Here is a 22,367-nt window from a genome sequence, read left to right on the forward strand (position 1 = left end):
CCTCCAGATTAAGACCATAAAAAATCATTAACCAACCTCCATTTCACAGTTCACAATGGTACAAGAAAAGTCCTATTTGATGCCAAGCCTAAAAATATGCCAGTCCTAAGTAGATTCAAGTAAGTTTCTATTTCTATACAAAGGCATTATAGAAGTTCACTGAAAGTTTTCCCTTGTCATTTTATGGAATAACATGTTGGTAATGGGTGTGACTGTATGATAGCGGGAACACAATTTCTTAATAAAAATATCACATGGGTCTTATATAGGAACCATAAAGACATGACATTGCTATAATAGAATAATGGAGCAATTTTCATGCTTTACACTCCTGCCATGTACATATACAACTTATGGTCCTAAATCTTTTCCACTGTAAATAAAAAATGATGGTCAGAAAACTGGCAGTCAGAGACACCTGGGCACTGCGGCGAGGTAAAGCTTTTCTTTAGTGGATAGTAGTAGGACCATTCTGTTCAACCTTGAATGGGTTAAAAGAGTTGGCCCAAACACAATTTGATGTAATTAAAGTCTGATTGCTGGGAGTCTGACAGCTTGGACCTCCATTGATCCCATAAGCGTGTAATTGGTGACTAGCTGCCCTTTATTGGTTGTAGCCCTATAGGGTACTCTTAGTTAGTGCTTGAGTACCATCATAAAGTATACAGAAGACCATGCCAATCAGGGCCTAACTAAGTATGGTGTCCCAATAACAATGCCATGCATTGGCCCAATAATGCTCCTATACAGTTGAGAAAATCACAATGCTGACACTACCATACACTATAATTATACTATAAGGTGTATATGCAGCAGTGCCTCATAATGTACACACCCCATACCGTGTCCAAATAGTACTGCTTCATATTTTAAGTCAGCTGGGTTCAGCCGATGCAACAGCACAGGCCGGCCCTGGTGGTCACCATAACTGTTATGATACTTGTGTACAAGCCACTGGCTATGTCAGAATAGGGACTGGGAGGGGAATTTATCATTGTATATAGAGCTTCTTCTTGTAACTTTTACTGCAAAAGACTCCGCTCCCTGGTATGGCCCACGCCATCATCCTCACAGATCAGTGGATCCACCTTACCACAGCCGTAACAGTAAGATCTGGCCATGGATCCCGCCAGGGTGCCTCTGCCAGATGTTCCAGACCTCTCTTCTATTGTGGCCCAGCAGTCCCAGTCCTTAGTGATGCCATTTTGACTCTAATGCCCTGGCTGGCTGTCTTACAATAATTTGTAAATTACTTCTTCTGGGATCTTCTTTACACTTGTGTCGTAGTTTATCTAGATGACATCTTGATCTTCTCTCCCAATATGGAGGTGCATCACACTCATGTGTGCCAGGACTTACGTTGCCTGCGGAATAATCACCTTTATGCCAAACTCAAGAAATGTCTCTTTGAAAAGACGTGTCTTCCATTTCTGGGTCACTAGCCAAGGCCTCCAGATGGATCCAGTCAAGTTGTCTTCGGTACTCAATTGGCCACGACCTTCTGGCCTACGGGCCATACAACGTTTTCGTGGATTCGCCAATTATTATAGACAATTCATTCCACATTTCTCCGCCTTGATTGCTCCGACTGTGGCTCTCACCAAGAAAAACAGTAATCCCAAGACTTGGTCCACGGAAGCAGAAAAGTCATTTACCCAATTGAAGTCTGCCTTCGCTTCTGCACCTGTTCTGTCTAGACCCGACCCAGAAAAGCTGTTCTATCTAGAAGTAGATGCCTCATCAGTAGGAGTCCTCCAGGGGTAAATTGGTGACTTGTGGTTTCTTTTGTAAGACGTTTTCGCCTTCTGAGAGGAACTATTCTATTGTAGTCCGGGAACTCTTGGCCATTAATCTTGCCCTAGAAGAGTGGCTTAATTTATTGGAAGGATCTACTCATCCTGTCAGTATCTACACAGACCATAAAAATCTTTTATATCTTCAGTCTGCACAGCGTCTCAACCCCCGGCAGGCCCGATGGTCTCTTTTCTTTTCCCCGTTCAACTTCTTTATTCATTTTCGTCCTACAGACAAGAATGTTAGAGCAGATGCTCTCTCTAGAGCTTCTGATGTAAAAGGTCTGGACTCTTCTCCTCGGCATATTGTTCCTCCTGAACGAATGATTACAGTGGTGCCTGTTGATCTTCAACAAGTTCTTCCAGGGAAGTTTTTAGTGCCTCCTCGTCAGAGATGCAAAGTGTTGTTTTGGGGCCATTCTTCTTTACTAGCTGGACATGCTGGAGTATGGAAGTCCATTCAATTGATCACCCAACATTACATTGCGGCCGAACCTGGAGCGTGATGTCACTGATTTTGTATTTTCCTGTATGACCTGTGCCCATGACAAGACTCCTTGGCTCAAGCCTGCGGGACATTTACTTCCTTTGCCTATCCCGGAGTGCCCTTGGTCACACATTGCTATGGACTTTGTTACCGATCTGCCTCTCTCCTGCAACAACACAGTCATTTAGGTGGTCGTTGATCCTTTTTCCAAGATGGCTCATTTTGTGCCCCTCCCTGGACTTCCTTCTGCTCCACAACTGGCTGATCAATTCCTTCGACATATCTTTCCTTTGCATGGCTTACCATCTCACATTGTCTCTGATCGTGGGGTTCAGTTTGTTTCGAAATTCTGGCGGGCTCTCTACTCTCGCCTCAAGATCAAACTTGACTTCTCTTCTGCATACCACCCCCAGTCCAATGGACAGGTAGAGAGGGTGAATCAAATTCTTCGAGATTATCTTTGTCATTTTGTTTCTGCTCGGCAGGACATTGGGCCAACCTGCTTCCCTGGGCAGAGTTTTCATATAACCACCGGGACTCTGAAGCTAATAAAACTTCTTTAAAGGGGTAGTCCAGTGGTGAAAAACTTATCCCCTATCCTAAGGATAGGGGATAAGTTTGAGATCGCGGGGGGTCCGACCGCTGGGGCCCCCTGCGATCTCTCTGTACGGGGCCCCGGCTCTCCGCCGAGATAGCGGGTGTCGACCCCCGCACGAGGCGGCGGCCGACACGCCCCCTCAATACATCTCAATGGCAGAGCCGGAGATTGCCGAAGGCAGCGCTTCGGCTCTGCCATAGAGTTGTATTGAGGGGGCGTGTCGGCCGCCGCCTCGTGCGGAGGTCGACACGCCCCCTTCCCGCGGGCTGTCGGGGCTCCTTACAGGAGATCGCAGGGGGCCCCAGCGGTCGGACCCCCCGCGATCTGCAACTTATCCCCTATCCTTAGGATAGGGGATAAGTTGCTCACCACTTAATCACCACTGGACTACTCCTTTAATTCTTTATCGTCTACAGCTGTCACCCTCGTCCTCCTCTTCCTCTACCTGTTCCTTCTGAAGTACCTGTGGTGGATATTCTGTTACGGGACTTTTCTTCTATTTGGCAAGAAACTCTGCACTCTTTAATTCTTGCATCCTCCCGCATGAAGTCGCAGGCTGACAGGAAGAGAAGACGTCTTCTGATTTTTTCACCTGGAGACAAAGTCTGGTTGTCCGCCAAGTATATTCGTTTTAAGATTCCTAACTTCAAATTGGGTCACTGCTTCCTTGGCCCTTTCAAAGTCATGCAACACATTAATCCCAAGTCTTACAAACTCCATCATCCTCCTTCTCTTGGCATTCAGAACTCATTTCACGTCTCTCTCCTCAAATCCATTATTCTTAATCGTTTTTCTCATGCGGATGTGTCTTCCACTCCTGTCTCTGGTTCCTCTGACATCTTTGAAGTTAAGGAGATTTTGTCCACCAAGATCATCAGAGGAAAATGTTTCTTCTTGGTGGATTGGAAGGGGTTCGGGCCTGAAGAAAGATCTTGGGAACCTGAAGAGAACATACTAGACCAAGGTCTGATTCATTGGTTCCTGTAGCCCAGAAAGAGGGGGGAGACCTGGGGGGGGGGGCTGTATGGTCACAGACAGCGCTGCAGTCAGACTTGCTGACCGCAAACGCTTCAATGTCCCTGCTGCAGGCTCCGCTGCGGGTCTCCCCTAATCTCCTGCCTCTTCTGTCTCCTCCGCTCCCCGTGTCTGCCAGTACGCGTGCCCCCGCCTCTTAGGGAGCGCACGCCGGCTCTTTAAAATTTAAAGGGCCAGCGCACCATTGATTGGTGCTAGCTCCATTTGACCCTATTTAACCCTGCACTTCCTATAATCCTTGCCGAATCTTTGTGCTTAGTTTGCCTAAGAGAAAGAGTTTACCTGTGTCTTGCCTCTCCGTGTATCTGACCCCTTGCTACGTATTCTGACCTTGCTCCTGTGCCTCCTGCCTTCTGACCTTCTTGCTACGTGACCTGACCTTGCTTCATTGCCACCAGCCCTGTCCTCCTGCCATTCCTGACTACGTCCGTTCCTCTACCTTCCTGTGCCACGTTATACCTTTGCTGCCTGAGAGGATGAGTCATACCAGGGGTAGCAACCTGGGTGCCGCCTGCCGCAGCAAGTGCATCCAGCTTTGCGGTGTAAAGGTGTAAGTTGTTGCTTTAGTTCTCTGACCACTTCAAAGTTGTACTATATAAACATTCTGAGATATGACACTGTGTAGCCATACATTGGAATACATTACCAAATGGACACAATTCTGAAAGCATTTTGTGTAACTTATGGTAAAAGTTAGATCCCCTCTCCAAAAGTCCAACATCTACTTTATGTAGCGGTCACAGAGAATGGCCAGTTCTTGATACATCCAATGAAGAGGAAAACCAGTGCAATGTGAACAGTCTTTTGTGATGAGGGCAGATGGAATTACCCTAGGGGCAGATGGCATTAACCCCTTGTGTTCGTGATAACAGGGCATGGTTTATCCTCTACACCAACCAAATGAATACTGCTGGATCCTGGGCTAGGCACGGGGGCAAATAATGACTCAGACGCCAAGTTACGGAACAACGGCATCTTTACTGAGTCAGTAACAGTCTGTGGTATGGGGTGTGAGATGCAGTGCAGATGGAATTACCCTAGGGGCAGATGGCATTAACCCCTTGTATTCATGACACCAGTGCGTGGTTTATCCTCATTACCACCTGAAGGTATACCGCTGGATCCTGGGCTAGGCATGGGGGCAATAATGACTCCGACACCAAGTTACGGATCATGGTAGCTTTACTGAGGTTAGACAGGCGGAAAGGCCTATACAGTTCAGGCAGGCCCACAGAGGTGAACAGTGACTACAGAGACCTTAAAGGCTTGCTGGGACTTGTGGTAGAGGGGGACAATTTAGTGCAGGCTACGTTGACTAGACAGATGACTTTGACTTGACTGACTTGTGACTGACAATACTGAGACTGTGACTTACTTGCAGGTTTGTAGCTTGTGGCTGCAGACTGGACTTGAGGCCTCCTATGACTCTGGACACAAACTTAGGCACGACTTGACTGGAACTCAGCAAAGACTAAGAGAGCAGAGGCTCCACCCAGGGCTTATATGGGGGAGGCTCTTGTGGGATCCCATTGCTCACCCCTAGGTCACCTGGTCAATGATACCTCCTGGGTAACAATCACTTGACAAATCACATGGTAAACAGTCTTAAAGATATAACATATATAACATAGGGATTATATACAATTACAATAAACAGATGCAAGGGGGGCCCAGGGGACACTGCAGGAGGCTGCCTGACAGGGCAGCAAGGGTACGGGGTAACACCTTCCGTACTGGGCCACCACAAGTCTACACAGCTCGGCTAGTTAGGTCCACGGAGGTGACCAGGGACTTCAGAAACCTCAGGGCTTGCTGGGACTGGGACAATTTGCTGCAGAGCCACGCTGACTGAAGACAGATTGACTTGGACTGACTTGACTATGGGAGACTATGACTGACTTCACCCCTTCTGTAGCTTACCAGGCTTTAACTTGACCTGTGGGGTACTATTCTTTAGGATCCGTGGCTGCGTGGTAGACTTCAGGCCTCTTTAGGACTCCAGACACACACCTAGGATTTGACCTTGCGGCACTCAGCTAAGCAGAAAAAGAGCTTAAGAGAGCGAGCTAGCTCCATCCAGGGCTTATATGGGGGAGACTAGGAGGGGTCCCATAGGTCACCCTTAGGTCACATGGTCACTGATACCTCACTGGGTTACAATCACATGACAACAGGTTAATCACATGACAACAGGTCTTAAAGCTATAACACATTTTATGTACATCACACGGCATAACAGACATTTAAGGGAGTAGGTAGAACACAAGTGCAGGGGGGGCCCAAGGGTCACTGTATGCAATCTGCTGGACAGGGCAGCTAGGGTACAGCTGTGCAACTCCTGTACTGGACCACCACACTTTTTAAATACAACGTCTTTATTAATCCAGCATAAAAAACAGCATATCAACATCGGACATACACGGCGTGACTAGTGCATTTCGGGAATTACCTTGTATTCATAGTCTATGAAAGCGTCAGACACCCTGTGTAATGTTCTATGTTGGGATTCTGTTTTTAATGCTGGATAAACAGAAAAGTGGATTTTAAAGGCCCATTCACACTATGCTAGAATTTTTTTTTTTTTTGTGAACGTATCAAATGCATTTTCCTATACAGGAAAACACATAACACTCAGAGGACAAAAGGGCACACTTTTGGCCTTCTTCCAGTAAATGGGGGATTATGGCTATGTTTTGTTTATGGGTTGATCTTTCAGGGCCATGCCCGAACATGTTCACAAATGCTGATGTGAACACAGCCTAACTCTTATAGAGTCTCAAGGGAGATAAAAGAGCGCTCCATGGTGCATTAAAAGAGATATATATAAATGAAAAGGCTAGGCATGAAAGCCGCTCACCCCATCCCACCCCCAACCTCTGGCTGCTATAGTTCCAAAGAAAGATAGGGCTTCAAATAGGATGCCGGCTCCATAAGGAGCAGGATAAACTCAGCAGGAGACCAGGTGAAAGGAGATGGTTTAATCCCAAAATGCCAGAGTTTATCCTGCGCCTCGTGGAGCCGGCGTCCTATATGAAGCCCCATCTTTCCTTGACTCTTATAGAGTGCAGACAGCAGTGGACATGTTAACCTCTTAAGGACGCAGGGCGTACCTGTACACCCTGCGCCCGGTCCCGGTGTTTAAAACGGGGTCACGCCGTGACCCTGCATCACACCGCGTCGGTCCCAGCTGCTAATGATAGCCGGGACCCTGGGCTAACAGATCGTTGTGCCGCGCGCTATTAACCCTTCAGACGCAGCGATCAAAGTTGATCGCCGCGTCCAAAACGAAAGTAAAAGCTTCCCGGCATCTCAGTCTGGCTGATCGGGACTATCGTGATAAAATTGCGATGTCTCGATCAGCTAGGACGCGAGCGGTGGTCCCCTCACCTGTCTCCGTTGCGTCCGATCGGTGTTTGATTGCTCCAAGCTTAAACTACAGGCTTGAGCAATCGAGCCCCTAGAATGCTGATCCATGCAAAGCTATGGCTTTGCAGGGATCAGGATAAAAGATGAGTGTGTGCAGTGTTATAGGTCCCTATGGGAGCTATAACACTGCAAAAAAAAAAAGTTAATAAAAGGTCATTTAACCCCTTCCCTAATAAAAGTTTGAATCACCCCCCTTTTCCCATAAAAAAAAAAAACTGTGTAAATAAAAATAAACATATGTGGTTTCGCCGGGTGCGTAAATGAATGTCCGAACTACAAAAATATATAGTTAATTAAACCGCAAGGTCAATGGCGTACTTGCAAAAAGATTCCAAAGTCCAAAATGGCGTATTTTTGGTCCCTTTTTAGATAAAAAAAATTAATAAAAAGCGATCAAAAAGTCCGATCAATGCAAAAATGGTACCGATAAAAACTTCAGACCACGGCGCAAAAAATTAGCACTTGTACCGGCCCATACACGGAAAATTAAAAAAGTAATAGGGGTCAGAACATGACAATTTTAAACATATACATTTTCCTGCATGTAGTTATGATTTTTTTCAGAAGTAAGATAAAATCAAACCTATATAAGTAGGGGATCATTTTAACCGTATGGACCTACAGAATAAAGATAAGGTGTCATTTTTTACGAAAAATGCACTGCGTAGAAACGGAAGCCCCCAAAAGTTACAAAATTACATTTTTTTCTTCAATTTTGTCGCACAATTATTTTTTTTTCCGTTTCACCGTGGATTTTTTTGTAAAATGACTAATGTCACTGCAAAGTAGAATTGGTGGCGCAAAAAATAAGCCATAATATGGAATTTTATGTGCAAAATTGAAAGCGTTATGATTTTTAGAAGGTGATGAGGAAAAAATGAAAATGCAGAAATAGAAAAACGCTGAGTCCTTAAGAGGTTAAAGGGGTACTCCGGCCCTAGACATCTTATCCCCTTTCCCCCCGCGATCTCTCCTGCAGCACCCCGTCATCTGCTGCACGGAGCGAACTTCGCTCCGAGCCTGATGACGGGTAATACAGGGGCCAGAGTATCGTGACATCATGGCCCACCCCCTCAATACAAGTCTATGGGAGGGGGTGTGGCGGCAGGAGTATCGTGACATCACGTGCCCTGCCCCCTCGTGACATCACGGCCCACCCCCTCAATACAAGCCTCCCATTGTATTGAGAGGGCCAACCGTGACGTCACAATACTCCGGCTCTTGTGTCGCCCATCATCAGGCACGGACAAAGTTCGCTCCGTGTAGCAGATGACAGGGGGTGCTGCAGGAGAGATCATAGGGGTCCCCAGCGGCGGGACCCCCACATATCAGACATCTTATCCCCTATCCTTTTGCTTTTCTCATGTGTGCAATGTAGTACATACACATATACAATATACATGCTTTACCCCTCATTTGTACCTTTGCCGTACAGAGTCAGGGAAAGCTGTGTGACACCTCTATTGGCATCAAAGGAGTAAACTAAGCAAACACTGGGAACGTTATTTCTTCGTCTATGTGTTTGCTCAGGTTAAGCCAGGAGATCAGAGCATCTGAGGTCTGCTCTATATTTCTGCTCCAGCTACTAGGAATTTTTTTTTCATAAACTGTAAGTAAAACCAGCTGTGGACAGCCCACAAAAGCTCTCCGCGTGACCGCCTGATTCATACAGGACCCCTGGCTACATTCTCACTTCTCTCTACAAGTGAAAGCGCTCTGCAGCCGAGCAAAGGTCTCTGAAATACTAGCAAGATTTCCTTAAATAATTCATTGAGGAGCAACTATCAGGCCAGGGTTCATAGACTCGTTTGGTTTCTCTACGTCAGCCAAAAAAGGGTCCCAAGAGACTAACCTGAACTGACAAAAGTCTTCTATACGGAGAGGTAAGATGCGGTTTAATATTTTAAGGTGGGGGGAGGGAAAAGAGACGGAGAAGATATGGCATTCATGGAAAATAAACGAGGTTGGGCTGTACAACACATTTAGATATCTACTAGGGTTGCAGATTAGTCCTCTAGATATACAGGTCAATGGGGAACATTTATAAAAGCATTTAGTAGATATTTTTTTGCTTACCGTATATACTCGAGTATTCTTCAGCATGATTTTTGGCTTTAGGCATACCGGTGGGGGTGGAGGTAGCCGGGCCGTCCATCTTCACTGCACCGGGCTAGTGATGCTGCATTGACACTGCCGCGCAAGGATGTCCATGCTGGGCAGACATATGACTACAGGGGCGTCCGTGTGTGGTGGCGTCAATGCAGCGTCACTAGTCCGAGGATGGCCCGGAGCAGAGAAGGCGGCCTCCCGGTGAAGATGGATGGCCCGTACCGGCTCACCCTCCCACCGGAATGCGGACGGTCCCTGCAGTGAAGGTGGACGGCCCGGCTCACCCTCCCTCCAGCTACTAGAGCAATAACTGGGGAGGGGAGAAGAAAACAAAAGGGGGTCTGGATGATGACAGGGGGTCATATGGACAGGGGGGGTATTGACAGTGGGGTCTGGATGATGACAGTAGGGATATTGACAGGGGGTCATTTGGACAGGGGGTAATATGGACAACGGGTGAAATGGACAGGGGGGTGTGGATGATTACAGGGGTGGGGGGGGATTATGGATGATGACAGGGGAGGGGGGGGGGTGATGTATTTGCCACCCTAGGCTTCTACTCGAGTCAATACGTTTTCCTAGGTTTTTGGGGTGAAATTAGGGTCCTCGGCTTATATTCGGAACGGTTAATACTCGAGTATATACGGTATATTTGTCTTTCACATGCGACTAGGCACTCTCCTGTGCGACTTTTGACCGGCCAAACGAGAAGAGCAAGAAAATACTGTTCGGCTTCTGTAAGCAATTTTTCAAAAATGACTTGTAGTGGTCAGAGATTTCTAATGTGCGACTGTCGCATGAGCAAAATCTCAAAATGGAAAACAGAATGGAGGAAAACAGCTGATTTGCGTACGTGCGATAAATTTATAGAGGCCGTGGGACTTGTTAATAGATTTGTTGCACGTAAGCAAAACATTATGCAAAATAAAACGAAAAAAATAAAATAAAAAAAAACACATACATACGCAAGTTTTTCTAAATGATGGCAGAGGAAAGGATGTAGATTATATCAGTCCTTTTTATCCAGCAGTACTATGAGCTCACGTATCCTGGATTATGAAATATTCTGGATTATAGAACAGCTATAGGAAAGTTAATAAACCCTTTAGGGGCTATGTACAAGACAGAGCCGTGCGTCAAACCTGTGTAGAGGAAAAGTTGCCCAGTTGCCCATAGCAACCAATCAGGTCGCTTCTTTCATTTTGCCGAGGCCTTGTCAAAAGTGAAAGTAGTGAGCTGATTGGTTGCTATGGGCAACTGGGCAACTTTTCCTCTACACAGGTTTTGATAAATCTCCCCCATAGGGGGAGATTTATCAAAACCTGTGTAGAGGAAAAGTTGCCCAGTTGCCCATAGCAACCAATCATTTCCCTTCTACAATAGAGGCCTCATGCACCTCAATGGGAACGCTACTCCAAAAATTGTGACAATGTGCAATAACCAGGGCTCAAGTCCTGCAGGAGCTCTTGGGAACGGAGTTCCTGCCCTTTTTCCACAGCAGGAACGCCGTTCCCATTAGCAGGAGTCCTGCAGGACCAGTTCTGAAAGGGGTACTCCACCCATAGACATCTTATCCCCTATCTAGGGGATAAGATGTCTGATCACGGGAGTCCTGCTGCTGGGGGACCCCCGCGATCTTGGCTGCGGCACCCCAGAGATCCGGTGCACGGAGCGAGCTTCACTCCGTGCCAGATGACTGGTGATGCGGGCAGAGGCTCGTGACTTCACAGTAATGTCCCCTCAAAATTCTATGGAAGGGGGCATGACGGCCGTCACTCCCCCCTCCCATAGACTTGCAATGAGGGGCCGTGACGTCACGAGCCTCCAGCGCTGAACACAACGCCCTAAACGAACGCCATGTGCAGCAGGGAGAACATGGGAGTCCCCAGCGGCGGGACACCCGGGATCAGACATCTTAATCTCTATCCTTTTGGATAGGGTATAAGATGTCTTGTGCCCCTTTAAGTGGAAATCTTGGGTGAGTTCCCACACTTTTTTCCCCAGGACTTGAACCCTGGCAATAACCATTAAAGGGGTACTCCGGTGAAAACCTTTTTTCTTTTAAATCAACTGGTGCCAGTAAGTTAAACATATTTGTAAATTACTTCTATTAAAAAAATCTTAATCCTTCCAGTACTTATTAGCTGCTGAATGCTACAGAGGAAATTCCTCTCTTTTTGGAACACTGATGACATCACGAGCACAGTGCTCTCTGCTGACATCTCTGTCCATTTTAGCAACCATGCATAGCAGATGCATAGCAGATGTATGCTAAGGGCAGCATGGTGGCTCAGTGGTTAGCACTGCTGCCTTGCAGTGCTGGGGCCTTGGGTTCAAATCCCACTAAGGACAACAATAAATAAAGACTTCTTATTTTTATTATAATAACGTCAGCAAAGAGAACTGTGCTCGTGAGGTCATCAGAGAGCATTCCAAAAAGAAAAGAATTTCCTCTGTAGTATTCAGTAGCTAATAAGTACAGGAAGGATTAAGATTTTTTAATAGAAGTAAATTACAGATCTGTTTTAACTTTCCAGAGCCGGTTGATTTAAAGGAAAAAAGGTTTTCCCCGGAGTACCCCTTTAAGGGCAAAAAAAAATTCCATACCACAATATCTGCCACTGGGAGTTCATGTTCTTGGATGTATTATTTTAGAAATATATGGGCACATATTGTACCTCATGGATCTATAAGTTTACTTATATAAAGGTAATACTTCGTACAGTCCTTCATAGAGGAACAATATAACGGCACATTGTCCACCCATACATCCGTCACATGGACCCATAGGGGTTCTGTGTACACGATGCTGTGCCATCTGATCTTGTGTGATTGTTCGGCTCGTATCGGTTTAAATGACTCTGTTGTGCAATATTTTGGTTAAAGTGCCGGTACTGTTTATCATTACGTATATCCCATCCCATTATTTCTAATGTACGTTGCCATATGCTGGACATATGTAAAAACTGTGCGCTGTCTACTTTTCCGAAATCTATAGACAGAGCTTGTAAGTGCACATAAGGAAGGTCCATTCGAAACGTACCCCTCCCCATAGAGAACGCACGAATGTTCTGCTGTAATAAACCTACGGGGAGGTCTGGAGATATAGGGCACAACAAACGTTTGCAATTATTCAACACATATGGCCTCAACCCTTTGCTCGGGACTAGAGATGAGCGAACTTACAGTAAATTCGATTCGTCACGAACTTCTCGGCTCGGCAGTTGATGACTTATCCTGCATAAATTAGTTCAGCTTTCCTGTGCTCCGGTGGGCTGGAAAAGGTGGATACAGTCCTAGGAGACTCTTTCCTAGGACTGTATCCACCTTTTCCAGCCCACCGGAGCACCTGAAAGCTGAACTAATTTATGCAGGATAAGTCATCAACTGCCGAGCCGAGAAGTTCGTGACGAGTCGAATTTACTGTAAGTTCGCTCATCTCTACTCGGGACCTCAGGGAGATAAGTTCTAGACTCCGGTGGGGAACCTTATTATCCTGGTGATTTCCCTCAGTTCTATCTAATGGGATAGCAAGAGAATCTTTCCGCCATAAAAGGAATGATATCCGAAAGCAAAGAGCGTAAGTTGTACAAATACTTCTTTGCATCTCTTGCATTGGCTTCAGACCAGGTCCCAAGCTTCGTCCCTATGATGTTATGTTTTCCATAAGACTTGCATCCTACAGCAGACACTGCAGCTTATGTTTCATGAGTATTTTATTTTTACATGTTTCATGAATACCCCATTTTTCGGCATATAAGACGCACCCAATTTTAAGCATAAAAATCTAGAAAATAAAGATTTTGAACCAAATACAATGTAAACTATAGGACAGTCATCTTCAACCTGCGGACCTTCAGACGTTGCAAAACTACAACTCCCAGCATGCCCGGACAGCCGTTGGCTGTCCGGGCATGCTGGGAGTTGTAGTTTTGCAACATCTGGAGGTCCGCAGGTTGAAGACCACTGGTATAGGAGGTAATACTCACGTGTCCCCGCCGCTCCGGACCCGTCACCGCTGCCCTGGATGTCGCCCTCCATCGCTGTCGCCGCGTCCCCGTGGTGTATCCAATGCTGGGAGTTGTAGTTTTGCAACATCTGGAGGTCGGCAGGTTTAAGACCACTGGTATAGGAGGTAATACTCACGTGTCCCCGCCGCTCCGGACCTGTCACCGCTGCCCTAGATGTCGCCCTCCATCGCTGTCGCTGCGTCCCTGGGGTGTCCCCGTCGCTCCGGAACGTCTCAGCTGCCCGGTATCCTCGCTCCCCGTCGCCGTCATCACGTCGCTACGCACGCCGCTCCTATTGGATGATGGGACGGCGTGCGCGACGACGAAGGAGAGCGCCGGCCATGCAGGGGATCCCGGCACGGAGCAGACACCGAGGAGGCAGGTAAGATCCCTCCCGGTGTCCTGTAAGCTGTTCGGGACGCCGCGATTTCACCGCGGTGGTCCCGAACAGCCGGGTTAGTGTCACTTTCGCTTCAGACGCGGCGGTCAGCTTTGTTCGCCGCGTCTGAAGGGTTAATACAGGGCATCACCGCGATCAGTGATGTCCTGTATTAGCTGCGGGTCCCAGCCGTTGATGGGCGCAGGGACCGCCGGTTTTAATGTGTATTTGCCGAATAAGACGCACCAACTTTTCCCCCCCAGTTTTGGGGAAGAAAAAGTGCGTCTTATACGGCGAAAAATATGGTACTTTATTTTTACGTGTTTAACCCCACTGGGGGCCAACCCGGTGAAGATCCCTTTAGTGTAACATTTCAGGTTTGTTGGGGAGATTTATCAAAACTTGTGCAGAGGTAAAGTTTACCAGTTGCCCAAAGAAACAAATGAAATAGCTTCTTTTATTTGTCAGAGCCTTTAAATAAATAAAAGAGGCGATCTGATTGTTTTCTATGGGTAACACTTTTACTCTGCACAGGTTTTGATACATCTCCCCGTTTCCCTTACATCAGTACAAGGCTAGAAGAGAGAATAACCTTTGGGAAACGCGTATATATTTACCCCCCTGCATTACTGCTAGAGAGGAGTCCCGTCTCACATGCACTATAGGCACTGCTTTGTACAAGGGACTGGATTTGCTGAGAATTTCCTTAATCTGTGTCTGTAACATTATTGCACTATTAACAACACAGGCACCCCAACTACCATCCGCCAGATTCTCTAAACAAGGTGTGCCCCCCCAACCCCCAACTTCTACAACTGGTGCACCTCTTCCCCCAGCACTGTGCCAACTTGGTAAAGTGTGTGTGGTGGCCTAGTACGGGAGTTGTTGCTCCATACCCTTGCTGCCCTGTCCAGCAGCCTCCTTCTGTGTCCCATGGGCCCCCTTGTACTTGTTTCCCCCCTGTACATATGTTTTGCTTTGTATTGGGATATATAATGTGCTACTTTAAGAAATCCACCATGTGATTGTTACCCAGGAGGTACCAGTGACCAGGTGATCCCAAAGATGACCTATGGGCTCCCTGCTAGTCTCCCCCATATAAGCCCTGGATGGAGCTAACGCGCACTCTTAGATTTGCCGAGGTCAAGTTGAGTCCTAGTGTGTGTCCAAAGTCATTGGAGGCCTCAAGTCCAGTCTGTGGCCACAGTCAATTACAAGTGAGCTACAGTCATAGCTTTGCCAGTCATCAGTCAAGTCAAGTCAGTCCTTGTCAGCAACTGTCAAGTCAGCGTGGCCTGCATTAAACTGTCCAGTCCTACTACTAGTCGAAGCTAGCCCTTAAGGTCTCTGAGTCACTGGTCACCTCCGTAGGCCCTGGCTGAACTGTATAGACTTTACCATCTGTCTACCCTCAGTAAAGCTATTGTTGATCATAACTTGGTGTTGGAGTCATTATTGCCCTCCCCCCGCCCCGTGCCTAGCCCAGGATCTAGCGGTATACCTTCGGGTAGTATCGATGATAAACCACGCCCTGGCATCACGAATACAAGGGGTTAATTCCATCTGCCCCTAGGGTAACAACATCTGCCCTCATCACACCCCGTTACCACATGTGCCTGGGCCAGAGGTGCCACACTTTGAAGCTTTACCTGGTGACCACTGGCACTACAACTCCCAGCTGTCCACTGGCCCCACATCACAGTTTTCAACAGTTCTTACTCTGCTCCACCACCAACTACAATTTATCCTTCAGAATTAAAATGATTAAAGGGGTACTCCGGTGAAAACTTTTTCTTTTAAATCAACAGGTGGCAGAAAGTTAAACATATTTGTAAATTACTTCTATTAAAAAATCTTAATCCTTCCTGTACTTATATGCTGCTGAATACTACAGAGGAAATTCTGTTATTTTTGGAATGCTCTTTGATGACATCACGAGCACAGTTCTCTCTGCTGATGTTATTATAATAATAACGCTTTATTTATTGCTGTCCTTAGTGGGATTTGAACCCAAGTCCTCAGCACTGCAAGGCAGCAGTGCTAACCACTGAGCCACCATGCTGCCCTTAGCACACATCTGCTATACATGTGCTATACATCTGCTATGCATGGTTGCTAAAATGGACAGAGATGTCAGCAGAGAGCACTGTGCTCGTGATGTCATCAGTGTTCCAAAAAGAAAGGAATTTCCTCTGTAGCATTCAGCAGCTAATAAGTACTGGAAGGATTAAGATTTTTTAATAGACGTAATTTAGAAATATGTTTAACTTTCTGCCACCAGTTGATTTAAAAGAAAAAAAGGTTTTCACCGGAGTACCCCTTTAAGATTAAGTGAGGTTCTATAGAATAGCAGACTTCCAAATGTGCATACCCCAATAACGTAATTCTTTCTTCCTGCAGCATAATGATCTTCTACTTTGTGCTCTTGGTTCTCCCACTGGTGGGTGCTGGCCGATTCTGGGATGACACACTGGACTCCGAATGGGAGCAATGGAAAAGAACGTATCAGAAACAATACAACGGAAAGGTAACAATGCGTTTTACATGACCTTTTTTTTCTTTTTTTGGCAAGTTTATGGGAGTTTGCTTATTCTCAGAGGAGCCTTTTTTTTGATAACCAGTTTTATCTATCATTTCCAGTTTGATGAAGCAATGAGGCGCTTAATCTGGGAGAAGAACTTTAAGTTTATCATTAATCACAACATGGAGTTTTCTCAGGGGCTGCACACCTATGAGCTGGCCATGAACCAGTTAGGAGACATGGTAAGTTGTCACTATCAGTTTATGTATAAGAACATTTCCTACGCTCCCTAAATTGTCTCTATTATCTACATTATACAGATCAAGTCTAGAATGTGTTTACTCCGTGCACGAAAGACAACTGATGTTAAATGCAATTCATGGCAGTAGAATCGTATGGCTTTGATGTACATAGGGACTTACAGGAGTCTCTATAGGTAACTGGTCATCACTGAAGGTGCCCATAGACATTAGTGAGAAGTTGGCCCCCTCTGACTTCAGTGGAACCAGATGACTAACTAATGTGAATGGGGGGGAAGTAGCTTACCCCTCCCCTGATAACAGGAGACATGAATGTAGATCTGTGTTCTAGTATATGAAAAGATCAGCTGTTGACCAAGAGAATGTTCAGCCGACAGCTTTTGAAGGGTGTATGGCCACCTTAAATCAAGAACATGGGGGGAGTAGTATAAAATGCATATTGTGCAGATGTGCCTCCAGAGTATTGCCTGAAAGCGTGCTCCACACCACTAGGAGGAGATGAGGCACATTTAATATACCTTTTTTTTTTTTTTTTTTTTTACTTTTGAGTCCAATTGCATTGCCAATTGCAAGATTATTGGGGTACATATCTCTTATGGCTGTCCCCACTCTCTAACAATGATCTTGAGAATAGATGTTTGGGCAGCAGCATTAGATAGGTGGGAGGCCGTTTTCGGGCGGAGCACAACGGCAGTGCCAAAGAAGCCTAAGTTGGTTCCTTTTGTTTCTTATACTATGAATTCAATGGTAACTTGTAAGCCAAACCTTTGGCATTTACTAAAGGTTGTATTCCCTTTTAGACTAGTGAAGAAGTTGCAAGGACCATGACGGGCCTCAAAGTTCCACCCCAAAACAGATCTGGGAACTACACGGCTGCTCTTGAAGATGAAGATGAGACGGGTGCTCTCCCTCAATCTATTGACTATAGGAAAAAAGGATATGTCACACCAATCAGGAATCAAGTAAGACAATAAAACCCCTTTAAGAAAAATATAACAGTAAGACTAATATTGTCCAGGATGGGAAAATTTCTATTTCTTTATTTATGCAAAAACGGCACCACTCCTGTCCAATGGTTGTGTCTGGTATTGCAGCTTAGCTTCACTGAAGTGAATGGGACTGAGCTTCAGTAATACACCAAACCTGTGGACAGGAGAGATGCTGCTTTTGAAATACAAAAACGAAGAATGTTTTATAATCCAGGACAACCCATTTGAGGTAGGCCATAAAAATGATATTGGTGGGAGTCCGACTCTTGGCAGCCAACACTGATCAGCAGAATATAGCGGTTGCTTCCCACCAGCAAGCACATGGGGGATTTATGAAAACTAGCGTAGAGGAAAAGTGGTCCAGTTGCCCGTAGCTCCCTACATTTTTCAGAGACCTATTGAAAAAAATGAAAGAAGCTATCTGATTGGTTGGTATGGGCAACAGCACCACTGCTCCTCTGCACAGGTATTGATAAATCATTACCTTCCCTACATTCATGTAGTGAGAAAAAAACAAAAAGAGAGGCAGGGCACCACATAGGGTAATATAGCATCGAACAATGGTGTTAGTATAACACACAGTTAATATGGCCGCTCACCTGGGTAGGTTGTGGGGCAGCCACAACTCCGTTCAAAGCAAATCATTCCTGCTGCGGGGGAACAAATAATCCGGGGGGGGGGGGATGCTGTTACTGCACCGAGTCACTCTCGATGTACCCCACACACAGCCGTGCAGGGGTCAGAAGCAGTAAATGAATAGTGAAATTGTGGTAATGACGGGGTGTGTGATGCAGGGCAGATGTTACCCTAGGGGCAGATGGTATTAACATGTTGTGTTCGTGACGCCAGGGCGTGGTTTAGCCTTAACCACCTGGATCCTGGGCTAGGCACGGGGGCAATGAAGACACCTACGCCAAGTTACGGATGGTACGCCTACGCCAACGGTAGCTTTACTGATGGTAGACAGTTGTTACAGTCTATGCAGTACAGCCTGGGCCCAAGGAGGTGACCAGTGAAACAGAGACCTTGCAGGTTTGCTGGGACTTGTAGTAGACAGGAGAATTTAGTGCAGGCCACACTGGATAGACAGGAGACTTGAATTGACTGACAGGGCTGTGACTTTAGCTTACTTTGCACTTGACTTGAGGCTGCAGGACTTGACTTGTAGTTGCAGGACTTGACTTGAGGCTGCAGGACTTGACTTGAGGCTGCAGGACTTGACTTGAGGCTGCAGGACTTGACTTGAGGCTGCAGGACTTGACTTGAGGCCTCCAATGTTCTGGACACACACACTAAGACGACTTGACTGCACTGGAACTCAGGAACAAGAGAGCGAGCTAGCTCCACCCAGGGTTTATATGGGGGAGACTAGCAGGGAGCCCATAGGTCACCTTTGGGGTCAGCTGGTCACTAGTACCTCCTGGGTAACAATCACATGGTACATTTATTAAAGCTACAACACACAATAAAATGCATAACATATTTACATGGGGGAAAACAACTGCAGGGAGCCCTGGGGATACTGAGGGACACTGCCTGACAGGGCAGGAGAGTACGGGGAAACTCCATCCCGTACTGAGCCACCACAAAATATTCACCGGGTGGTGCCACAAGGCGCTCAATAATGGGATAGTTGAAGTATATAAGTTCAATTGACTTTATTTTTGTCCAAACAGTGAAGTGAACCTCCTTCTTCGGGTACAAGGACACAAATGAGCTCAACAATGCACTACATCACATATACAGTACATATATAAACACTGTCAGGGACCGAGCCCTAAACTGACCCTAAAGTGCAGGGGCCTAATTAAAACACATACTACTAAATAGTCGGTCACAAACAGAAACATAACAGGAACATACAACTCTATAATATATTAAGTTCAGAGGACACAGATCAATGAGCAGCACAGAGGACACTATCAGCGGACATGAGCAGAGGACACTATAGATCATCGGACATGAACAGAGGACTCAATGGTCGTGAACAGAGGACACTATAGATCAGTAGTCATGTGCAGAACACCAAAGATCTGAAATCAAGAACTAATAAACAGAGTTTAAAACACCAGACAGAAAAATGGATAAGTCAACAGACAGGAATATAGCATAATCCCCCAGAACATCCAGAAGACACAAAGTCCCCATGGACCAGAAACAGGGATCTATCGCTAATCAGGAATATTCGCATTCCCTATGCAAAACCTCCAGTAGACACATAGTCCCCATGGACAGGTAATTGTAATGGCAGATACACAGGATATATTTATAGAACACTGTTCACACTGAACACAAGACAGAAATCGCAATCCCTCAGGAAACCTCCAGCAGACAGGATTGTCCCCATGGAGCAGAAACAGGGATGCATAATATAGGACACTGTTCACACTAGACACACAAACTGGACACTCCACTATAGGAATAGCCATTAATAATAAATCCAAATAGACTACTGGCCAGCAACACACTCCACTGAGGTTAGGATGCTGGCCCAGTGGAAAACAGAAATATAAAACACAGAACTTCACATAAACGGATACAAGAAAAAACAGTGTGAACAGACACATAGCAGAAAGGATAAATAAATCCTAAAATCGACTAAACAAACACAGCTTAAAATCTACTAAGAGCATGCCACATAGCATCGCTAAAACCAGAAAATACAAAGTGCATGCTAAAACAGAGATAGTAGATAAAAAGCTCAAATAAGAAGAGTTTCACCCAGCCTCCATAAGCTGCATGTCCATGATAGCAGCAAGTCAGGATATAATGAAGATAATCACCAGCGCTGAGGCTAGGCTGGGCTGACTATAAATAGACACACCCAGAAGGCTATTGGCTTACAGAAGCTGAAGCTGAAAAGCCAGAGACATTAACTCTTCCCTGACCAGGAAACATGAAACTGTTCACATTATGTGCTTCATTTACATTGAAGTATCATATAAAAGAGATTGCAGTACTAATAAATACATCATTCTCGCTGAACATAACTAACATCAAGTTAACCTAAATATATAGACCTTCCGCATAATATCAATCCATCATTGTAGATATGGATCTTTAACTGACTTGCTTGTTTGCGCGCGTACTGTGTATAGGGAGACGGCAGCGGCTGCGATCACTAACTGCGTCACTTCCTGTCTCCTCTGGAACGCAAAACAATGCAATGAAACGCAAGCCTGTCAGAAGTGTGGACCTAGTGAAACGCATGTTTCTGGAGCGCACAACTCAGGCATGAGATTCATATCTACAATGATGGATTGATGTTCTGCGGAATGTCTGTATATTTAGGTTAACTTGATATTAGTTATGTTCAGCGAGAATGATGTATTTATTAGTACTGCAATCTCCTTTATATGATACTTCAATGTAAATGAAGCACATGATGTAATCATGGGTATATATGTATATGGGATGTAGTGTATTGTTGAGCTCATTTGTGTCCTTGTACCTGAAGAAGGAGGTTCACTCCGAAAACGCGTTTGTGTTTGGACAAAAATAAAGTCAGTTGAACTTATGTACTTCAACTATCCCATTATTTAGCGCCTTGAGACACCACCCGGTGAATATTTAACTGTTCGTTTACTCCTTCCCTACATTGACTTTCCTTGTATGTCAGCCCCATTAAAGTGACTGGAACTGAACCACCATACCAGGCAAAATCATTACCAAGCGTATAGAGCGGTGCCTATATGGTGGTCACTGGAGTTCTAGGGGTTCTTTCAAACAGCTTTTTGTTAGGGGTGCTGAGAGGTTTACCCCATTTAGTGGTGCATAAAGACCTTCATATCTTAATAAATTTTGTATTATATAACAATATTATGATAATTAAGATTTATAGCTATTCTATTGTTTCTGCTTCAGGGTTCCTGTGGGTCCTGTTGGGCTTTTAGCTCTGTGGGTGCTCTAGAGGGACAACTCAAGAAAACAACGGGAAAGCTTATTGTCCTCAGCCCTCAGAACCTCGTAGATTGTGTAAAGGAGAATGATGGATGTGGTGGAGGTTACATGACCAACGCCTTTCAGTATGTGCGGGATAATAAAGGCATAGACTCAGAGGAGGCCTATCCTTATGTTGGGGAGGTAAGTACTAAATATGGGATTACTCTGCAGTGCTTGCCAGTGGATTATCTTCTTGAGGATAAAAGGATTGAAATTCAACATGCCAATCCTTGCTCCACCAAACATGTTTTGTCAGGTTGTGCGCTAGATTCTGTCGCATTGCACCAGAAATTCTGTCTGCGCCAGATTTTGCGCCAGAATTTGCACCAGAATTGAAAAACCCCGACTAACTCTCCATTTTGCTAACAAAAACCCGAAAAAGGGGCGTGACCGCTGGTGAAAGGGGCGTGGTCTCCGGAACGGGACGTGTTCCCGACATTTTCACAAAAAACAACATATTTACTAAGGTTTCCACATAAAATGTGGTGGATTTTAGCTGAGGAAAATCCTACAGATCAGAGCATGTGTAAGAAAAGGAAAATGTGGGGAAAGTGGAAAATGTAGGGAAATCTTAGTAAATACCGTGGAAAATAAATTGTAGGGAATTAAAACCCACAAAGAAACCTACAATCCACTCTTAGTAAATGAAGGCCCATGTGTATGAGCAGGGTCGGGAGGCCCCCACATGCGTAAGACAGTCGTCTTATTCCACTGGTTTAGCTGACACATATAATGTGAATGGAGGAAACCTGAAAATGCAGTGTAGTGTGGAGTCAGCACGATTTTAAGCAGCAGAAGCTGAGCAGTGTGATACATAG

At 45.6% G+C, this 22,367-nt stretch overlaps 1 protein-coding gene across 5 annotated transcripts in view; it reads left to right on the forward strand.

Annotated features, from left to right (window-relative positions):
* Positions 1–22,367, forward strand: part of LOC130295370 (cathepsin K-like) — a 49,288-nt gene that overhangs the window by 17,599 nt on the left and 9,322 nt on the right. For 3 of the 5 annotated variants that reach the window (XM_056546051.1, XM_056546053.1, XM_056546055.1), the window contains exons 2-5: positions 16,238–16,364; positions 16,478–16,600; positions 17,419–17,580; positions 21,472–21,690. In XM_056546051.1, coding sequence (XP_056402026.1) covers positions 16,238–16,364; positions 16,478–16,600; positions 17,419–17,580; positions 21,472–21,690 — 631 coding nt within the window. Of the gene's footprint in view, positions 1–8,994; positions 9,223–15,031; positions 15,055–16,237; positions 16,365–16,477; positions 16,601–17,418; positions 17,581–21,471; positions 21,691–22,367 lie in introns of those variants that run through there. The other 2 variants (XM_056546054.1, XM_056546056.1) reach the window with 2 other exon arrangements.

The sequence above is a fragment of the Hyla sarda genome, chromosome 11 (genome assembly GCF_029499605.1).
Source record: "Hyla sarda isolate aHylSar1 chromosome 11, aHylSar1.hap1, whole genome shotgun sequence".
NCBI lineage: Eukaryota > Metazoa > Chordata > Amphibia > Anura > Hylidae > Hyla > Hyla sarda.